At 40.5% G+C, this 9204-nt stretch overlaps 1 protein-coding gene across 4 annotated transcripts; it reads right to left on the minus strand.

Moving 5' to 3' along the window:
- Positions 1-4251: 4251 nt before the first annotated feature.
- dnal4 (dynein axonemal light chain 4) lies at positions 4252-7269 on the minus strand. Of its 4 annotated transcripts, none has more exons than XM_010872689.5 (4): positions 7167-7269; positions 5397-5486; positions 5222-5305; positions 4252-5054 (listed from the first exon to the last, which is right to left on the minus strand). In XM_010872689.5, the coding sequence occupies exons 2-4, from the start codon at positions 5466-5468 to the stop codon at positions 4890-4892; spliced, it is 321 nt and encodes a 106-aa protein (XP_010870991.1). In that variant the 5' UTR covers positions 5469-5486; positions 7167-7269; the 3' UTR covers positions 4252-4889.
- Positions 7270-9204: the final 1935 nt, after the last annotated feature.

Consider the following 9204-nt stretch of genomic DNA (forward strand, 5'->3'; position numbering starts at 1 on the left):
TAGACATTTTTCTACACCACAAGAAAAAAAAGGTTTTTGGATAGAAGATATTTTTGGTTCCATGTAGAACCCGTTTTGGTTTTACAGCTCATTTCACATTTCATTCCCTTTCACAACTTGTCCCTTCATTTGTCTCTCTGTATTTCCTTGTTTTTCACTCTCTCTGTCTTCTTTTCTGTTTGTGTCTTTTGTGTCTGTATTTCTTTCTACATCTCTCTTTCTGTAATATTTTCGGTGTCTGTCTGTCTGAAAGTAATACTGATCCTGATTCTCACACTGATCAGATGATTTAACAGGTTTTCTTCAATATGTGTGTGTGTGTGTGTGAGAGAGAGAGATCCAGCTCTATGTGTAAATGCGGGGAAGATACATCCCCACAAACACAGTAAAACCTGACAAATGTATTCTATCAAGGTTTTTTGCAGGTCCATTCTATGATAAATGTGATTTCCAGCTGAGGGGTTAGGGATTTTAGGTTTAGGCGTTACTGGTTAGGTTTAGGGATTTTTGGTTAAGGGGAATGGTGAGATATTTTAGGTTTGGGCACATAAAAGGTTCTTCTGAGGGCGGAAAGAAATGTGATTGGTACAGGCACCCAATCTGAACAGAGAGGAAGCAGTGCTCATGAACATTTCAAATAACATCAAGAAGCGCACAATTCTGCTAACTTCTCTGAAAGAGTGAGTTTGCCTGTAATGTTATAATTAACATTACTAGATTACATGTTAAATGGGATGTGATGTAGTGAATATTCAGTGGGGAATTTTGGGTCTAGATTACATTCACTTGCTCTTTCGATCCAGCTTGAAATGTTCATGAGCACCGCCTCCTCTCCATTTCAATTGGGTGTTTGACTCAAACAATCTCTTTTCTTACAGCCCTCAGAAAACAATCTATTTTCTTACAGCCCTCAGAAAACATTTGAGTAACAAAAACTGGTATGTTGTGGGTTGCGAAGGGTAACCTGAGTTTCTGGCTTGTGTGTGTGTGAAAGAGAGAGGGAATGTAAAGGAAGAATATCTTCACTTTTTCCATCAAGCTGAATCCATCTAGTTCTGTGTAATTCTCTCATTTGTTCTGGTGATGTAACATCCACACAGTTCAGAAAACAATGTACTGTTTGACTATGCTCCTTTGGGGACATACACACAGACACACACACACACATTTGCCTACACCTACACATATACTTGTGTACTTATATGTACAGAAACGTTTACACACACTAAGGCACTTGCACACGCTCACACACAGGCATAGACGCTCACAGTGATTATGCTTCACCACTCCCCAGTAGAATGCCACTGACACAGAGCGGATGAAAAATTCATCCACTGCCATCTCTTCACATCTTCTCACGCTGTCTCATCCATTTTTTTTGTCATCTTTATATGCTACTCTTTTGTGTAGTCTTTGAACACTGTGACTTGTTTTCTATCATGACACACACACGCACACACGCATGCGCGCGCACACACACATACACACACAAACACACTCTCTCTCTCTCTCTCTCTCAGATACTGCAGCAAGGATTCTGATGCATTTTGTATGAAATTAAATTTAAATTAAATTTTAATCAGTTAAATTTCGGGCCCAGATTTGGAATTGCTTTAAACAGAGTCTAATCAGATCTAGACAAATGACTAAAACCAGCGGTATAAATTAATGTCAGGATATTCCTCAAAAACAGTTGCTACTTCATTCAGGGTTGCCCTGTTGGATCCGATAACGATGTAGTTATACAGCTTCCATTCAATACCTGTAATAGTTAATAACGGCTTACCAGTGTAATGATACACCATGTTATGATGACAACGTGTATCGCTGCATCGTCTGAACATTAATGTGTTGTTGAGATTTATTCTTTGGGCCGTGGGCAAAGAATGACTCTTTGGTTTTCATTTATTAATGTCACAGCAGAGCAGAGAGAGCGAGGATGAAGAAGAAACACACACACACACAGTGGATATGAAAAGTCTACACACCCCTGTTAAAATGCCAGGTTTTTGTGATGTAAAAGAATGAGACAAAGATAAATCCAGATTCTTTTCCACTTTTAATGTGATCTATAACGTGAACAACTCATTTGAAAAACAAACTGAAATCTTCGAGGGGGAAAAGGGAAAAATAAAAACCTTACAATAACCTGGTTGCATAAGTGTGCACACCCACTTATAACTGGGGATGTGGCTGTGTTCTGAATTAACCAATCACATTCAAACAAATAATTACACACCAGCCATAATTTAAAATGACTCTGATTAATCACAAATAAAGTTCAGCTGTTGTAGTAGGATTTTCCTGACATTTTCTTAGTTACATCTCAAAGCAAAAGCCATGGTCCATAGAGAGTTTCCAAAGCATCAGAGGGATCTCATTGTTGAAAGATATCAGTCAGGAGAAGGGTACAAAAGAATTTCCAAAGCATTACATATACCATGGAACACAGTGAAGACAGTCATCATCAAGTGGAGAAAATATGGCACAACAGAGACATTACCAAGAACTGGACGTACCTCCAAAATTGATGAAAAGACGAGAAGAAAACTGGTCAGGAAGGCTTCCAAGAGGCCTACAGCAACATCAAAGGAACTGCAGGAATTTCTGGCAAGTACTGGCTGTGTGCTACATGTGACAACAATCTTCATATGAATGGGCTATGGGGTAGGGTGGCAAAACAAAAGCCTTTTCTTACAAAGACAAACAGCTAAGCCCAGCAGAAGTTTGCAAAACCAAACATGTGTTATGTTCTGATGAAACCAAGGTGGAACTTTTTGGCCATAATTCCAAAAGGTATGTTTGGCACAAAAACAACACTGCACATCACCTTAAGAACACCATACCAACAGTGAAGCATGGTGGTGGCAGCATCCTGCTTTGGGGCTGTTCTTCTTCAACTGGAACTGGGGCCTTAGTCAGGGTGGAGGGAATTATGAACAGGTCCAAATACCAGGCAATGTTGGCACAAAACCTTCAGGCATCCGTTAGATAGCTGAAGATGAAGTTCACCTTTCAGCACGACAACAACCCAAAGCACACATTCAAATTCACAAAAGCATGGCTTGACCAGAAGAAGATTAACGTTTTGGAATGGCCCAGCCAGAGCCCAGACCTGAATCCAATTGAACATCTGTGGGGTGATCTGAAGAGGGCTGTGCACAGGAGATGTCCTCACAATCTGACAGATTTGGAGCGCTTTTTCAAAGAAGAGTGGGCAAATATTGCCACGTCAAGATGTGCTATGCTTATAGACTCCTACCCAAAAAGACTGAGTGCTGTAATAAAATCAAAAGGTGCTTCAACAAAGTATTAGTTTAAAGGTGTGCACACTTACGCAACCAGGTTATTGAGTTGTTTTTTTTCTTATTTTTCCCTCTCAAAGATTTCTGATTGTTTTTCAATTGAATTGTTCCCATTATAGGTCACATTAAAGGTGGAAAACGTTCTGACATAATTTATCATTGTATCATTCTTTTACATCACAAGAACCTGGCATTTTAACAGGGCTGTGTAGACATTTTATATCTACTGTACAGAGAGGAGGCGATGTATATAAAGCATCAATCTGAATTATAAATGAAGATCAAATAGGGCTCCTAAGGTGACATAAATGCTCAAAACACCCCAAACATGTTTGCTATTTTTACGTTCAGTGTGTGCATGTGTATGTGTTTAAAGGACAAGGTGACCTGAGCTGAGGTCAGTCTTTGAGTAAACAGCTGCCTGTGTCCAGATAGCAACTCTACCTGTGCAATTATCTGATGGAAAAGATCTGTCCATCTCTCAAACTCTTCTTTTTTCAGGTAAAATCTCCCTCTGCCAGGTTTCCAAAAAAAGCATCTCTATACACAATTTTTAGGGACTAGTATTGTCTCGACACCGCATCTAGTTCTACTTCCTTCTACATCCGGTGGCCAAAAATCCCTGAATACATCTTTAATCAAACCAGATTATAACACAGGAAAATGTGAATACATTCTTGGGGGGTCAATACTTATTCACTCAATTGTAAAAGTGGGGAGAGAAGGAGACATGTTTAAGAAAAAAAGGTGTGAAAGACAAAAGGAACACCTTATAAGCCCCATAAATATACAGGGTTGTGGTTATTTCCATTTAAATTCTTGCCAATTCATTAACCAATCTGCAATTCCAAAAGAGCCGCTTTCATGCAGTGACCTGCAAATGGAAATGGTTTGACCCTTTTAAACAGTACTGTTATCACACAAACATACACAGGAAACATTATTTCTTTGTACAATTTAGTAGGTTTTATTACAGTTCATTTAAAACAGAGATTTACTGCATCGAATTGCAAGTTTAAACCTGTCCGTAACAAATACTAAAAGGTTTTGTCAAAGTTATCGGTTTTGTTTCTGTGCCATTTACCTAACAATCAGACATAAAAAACAGCCTGTCAAAAAAACTAAAGTAAAATCTAATAATAATCAGCATCAAAATATTTACACATATACTTACAATTATAAAATATAAAAAATGTGAGTGAGTGAGAAGAAAGAGAATGACAAAAATTGGACTGCAGATATTCGGGATTCCAAAGACAAGATTTGTTCAAACTAAAGAAGGGGTTAAGAAATCCTTTCTAAAAATGTGTGTCCAGCACACACAAACATGCACACATGCACACACTGCATTCAGCTCCCAAAGAACATGTAAGAATAAGGGCATTAGGGACCCTAACCGCAATTAATGTGTGAGTTCACAACACAGACACCCACCCACCCACACAACCACATACACACACCATTTGAAAGAATAAGTCAAATTGGAAGGGATGTGGCAATTCAATTCAGATGGAGGGAGAAAGAGATAGATAGAAATATAGATAGATAAGATAGATAAGATAAGATAGATAAGATGTGCTGATGCTAGGAGCACTTCCAGACACACACGGCCAAGCTGCCTCCAAAGAACATGTAGAGTAGGTTTTTGACTTCGTGCGTCACTTCGAAGCCGAAGCCCTCCCCGATCACAACGTGCCATGAGCTGCCAAACTTTTTATCCATCGACTCCTTGATCATCTTTGCCGCACTCTGAGAGAGAGGGAGAGGAGAAAGAGAGAGGATACCATTGGGAACTACTGGGACATTGGGAAGCTGCCGACTACAGGCAAACAGTCCATGTTGACAGCTGTATACCCAAATAAAATAAAAAACTAGGTGTGATATTAATTAGGCATTTCACACACACACACACACACCTCATTGTTGGTGGCAAACTTCTCACAGGCAGTGACACAGAGCTCCATGGTTTCCACCCTCATCTCCTCTGGCATATCTGTATGCTGAAGAAAACAACAACGTCACAAACAACCACACTCGCTATCTCTCGCACACACACACACACGCACGCACACACACACACACACGCAGTACCCTAATAAGAGGAAAGCTGTGGAGCCTTTTGTAGTCTGCCTCTTCTTTCTTGCTTTCTGCCGTCTCTGCCATTCCACCAGTAGCAGACAGCTGCAAAGAAATACACAACGATGAAAACGTTGCTAGCTAGGCTGTTTTAAGACGCAACAGTAGTTAGCTACCTGCACAGTAATCAGAAACTGTGTGTAAATCTTCTAAGCTTACCTAATGGTGGAGATGGTGTGTTACTTATCTATGATTGAAACCCTTGTTACTGATTAACGATAGCTTATTACTGTACAAGCTAAATTTGCTAGCTCAACTCATACTGGGCATGTATGTGAAACAAGTATGCCAGCTACATGTAACGGTAAATGGCTAACCAGACTGCTATCCAAACTTAATATTAGTGTTGAACATGACGTATATGTAGCTGGTGCGATTTGTTTTGATGGGGAGTTAATGTTTGCTACGGTTACAGGAGCTGTCCGGCTCGCTTTCCCTAACACCAGCTAGCTAGCAACTATAACGTTACTCTAGCTAGTTAGCATTAGCAGACTATTGGACGTGGTATTCTCTTCCAAAGTCACTTGAATTCCGACTTTCCAGTGTTTACGTCTGTGATTATATTGCAGAAATAGCTAACATCACGTTTCATAAAGGTATTGCATTTTCTACTTACGCACAGTAAGATAACAAACCCGAAGTTTACTCCACTTTCAGTCCGGTTGTTAAGGAGACATTTTCAACCATAGCAACAAACTGATTCCCTCAACAGGAAACCCCGCCTGCTTTAGGTTAGCGTCCTCTCCATTGGTTTAGAAGCCTCTCGATCAATCTTGCAAGGGTCTTCATAGAGATATTAGACTTCCTGTCTGATCAATCTCTGGCTAACATTCCAATATAGACGAGTAGTGCAAATGTTTATGATATGTATATATATTCGTCAGAGCTTTTATAGAATAACTTTAGTGGACTCGCACACGAAATTGCTTGTTTGGCATTATCAAAACTGATTGCATCATATTAGATATACATCCATTTAAATCGTTTGGAACAGGGGTGGATGTCGGTTAGAAACCTTTCTTGTCTTGCTCTAGTAACCCCTTGTGGTAGGTCGGGTGCCTGTGAGCTCAGTCGTGGTTGGGAAAGTGTTCAGCTCCAGCAAGGCTGCTGGTTTAAAATGTCCTGGTTGAACGAGCAGTGTAATACGAGCAGAACGGTATGGCGAGATTTGGACACGTCTTAATTTTCCTCTTGAATCTGCTGTCAAGTTGTTCCAACGACAACATATAATAAAAGGCTTTACAAAATGTACAAACATTACAGAATTTAGAGGGGCAAGACAATTATTAGAAAAAGGATATGGGAAAAAAGTGTGATTTAAGGCCAAATGTGCACTCCCAATATTTGTCCCATATTTAGGTGCTGAATCTTTATGATGTGTGTGTAGTATGTGTAATCTCGATAATGTTGGAGTCTGAAAATAGAACAAAACAGAGCAGTGACGATAAACGGGTACAAAAGATTCAATCAGGTTTCAAGTGTCAGTGGTGGCCAATAACATATTTTGTTGTTATTCATTCGTTTACTACGCGGCTTTAAATAGTCCTAAACACTACAATGTTAAATAACGTTAAATTGACAAGAGTCAATGAAAGCAGATCTGTGGAGGAAGTGAAATTGTGTCTAAAAACCTAACAAGACGGAACAACCAGATGCATCATAGTATCCCTGGAAAGCGTAATTGGAGACACATTTAAAAACAACTCGTTATCTTTACAAGTCTACCTCGCGTTTTGACGAGCCGTCTCACTTCGGATGGGTTTTTTTACGTACGCGGAAGCTTCTCTAGGAGCCGCCATTGAAGCCGTCCGTTCATTGACAACAGACAGCGATTCCTACCCCGTAGCTCTTTATGTTTGGCAGTGTCCACGGCCCACCTGCTACGGTCCGGATGTAAAAAATAAATAAAAATAATAATAAAAAGAAGCAACCTCTTGTTGCTCATTCGAATAAACCGCAAAGTGGCATTGTGAAATATTGCCAATTCTCTTCAATGAAACAATATTACCTTTTTGTCTGATAATGTGTAATACAGAACTTAAGATATAATGAAGCTATTGCCTTCTGCTTGAAAAATAACTGTGTGCAATGAATGCTAACTCTATTCAGACATAAAGTTTCTCCACTATACATTAATAAGTGGCAATTCATGATTCACTGTTACGCTATTTCATTCATTTTTAAAACCCAGGTGAAACAGTAAATGCAGATATTAAATTTGATGTCACCACTGCGTAGTACAAACGTGGACAGATTTTTAATTTCGCTGCTCTGTTTTTGTTTGTTTACAGATGGTCATTTCATAGGGAATTGTTGGAGGAACTCAGAACAAAGAGTCCAGTTCACTGAGCCTAGAGGCCTGTGGGATACACAGTAGGAATTCAGTTCTGGATTATAGCAGATTATCAATTCCTGGAAAGATGGACACACAGCAGATCACGAAAGGGAGGAGTATTCGTGTTCTCTCTTTCTCTCTTTTGCGCTCTTTCTTTTTTTCTATGTGTGTGTGTGTGTGTGTGTGTTGTATGCTATGATGCAACGTTTCTTAGGTTAAACTCACATCAGGCATTAGGCTAACAACATGAATAAATATCATGGATTCAGAGTTCTTCAGATCAGCCTGAGTGAACCACCTGAGGTTATTGGTTGGAGTTGGAGACTCGTCTGTGTCATCAAATGTGTGTGTGTGCGTGTGTGCATGGGTGTGAGTGCGCGTTAACGCTCGGAGTGAAAGGAGGTAAGTCACGTTGTCAGCCCCACCCAAACTCAGTAGCCAGAGATTTGATAAACTGCTTTATCCTCGTCCATTTGATCGAATATCCTTTTTCTCATTCTTCTGATGGACTGGCCTCGTCGTCAGGCGTTGGTGAGGAGATAAGAGAGAGAGAGGGGGAGGAGAGGTGTCTGACAGATGGGAAAGAACAACAGAGAAACCAACTGTGTTTAAAGAAAAGCAGAGGAGAGATGACGATAGAGAGATCGGACGATGGGTAGAGAGACAACCGAGAGGAGAGGGGGCGAGAGGGATCCGATGAGAGGAAGAGGGACATCACAGTGTAGACGTTGTGTGCAGAGCACGTGGTCTCCGATTCCCTATTTGGTAAAAAACGTGTGACCAGGGCCCTGGTTTAAATGTGTGTAGGACTCTGTCTATAGCCACGAACATTCAGAATTTCAAAGAGTGACGGTGACTAATGTAACCATCAAAGACAAAGTGTTGTTTCTTTTGGCCTTTACGGAGAACAGGTCGTGACAGGCCGACTGCTGGAGAGAGAGCGACAGATGGAGGTGTGTGTGGGGGGATGCAACATTAGAACTAATGGGCCAAGTCCAGGAGAGAACAAAACGTGGAAATGAAGAAAATACATTAGGCGGGCAGGCTGAATGGAAATGATGAGCAACTAAAGATAGAAATAGATTAGAATCTAACCAGGAAGAAGTGACGAGGAAGTCTGGAGGTCATGGTGTGAATATCAATATTAATGGGCCTGAGAGCCAAGAAGGTTTGAATGAGGGGAATGGAGAGACCAAACGAGAGAGAATGCCGCAGACAGGATGGGAGGAGGGATAGTGAGACGGGGGATACTGATGGAGAAAAGGATGGAGAGATGGAGGGAAAGCGTGAAAGAGGGACAGGGATGGAGACAGGCATGGAGCGGGTGTGTTGAAAGACGGATGAGATATTCAGGGAACGAGAGAGAGGAGGGAGAGATGTGAAAGAAGAGTGACGGAAATGTAATTAGGATCTATGTATTATTCAGAG

The sequence above is a fragment of the Esox lucius genome, chromosome 9 (genome assembly GCF_011004845.1).
Source record: "Esox lucius isolate fEsoLuc1 chromosome 9, fEsoLuc1.pri, whole genome shotgun sequence".
NCBI lineage: Eukaryota > Metazoa > Chordata > Actinopteri > Esociformes > Esocidae > Esox > Esox lucius.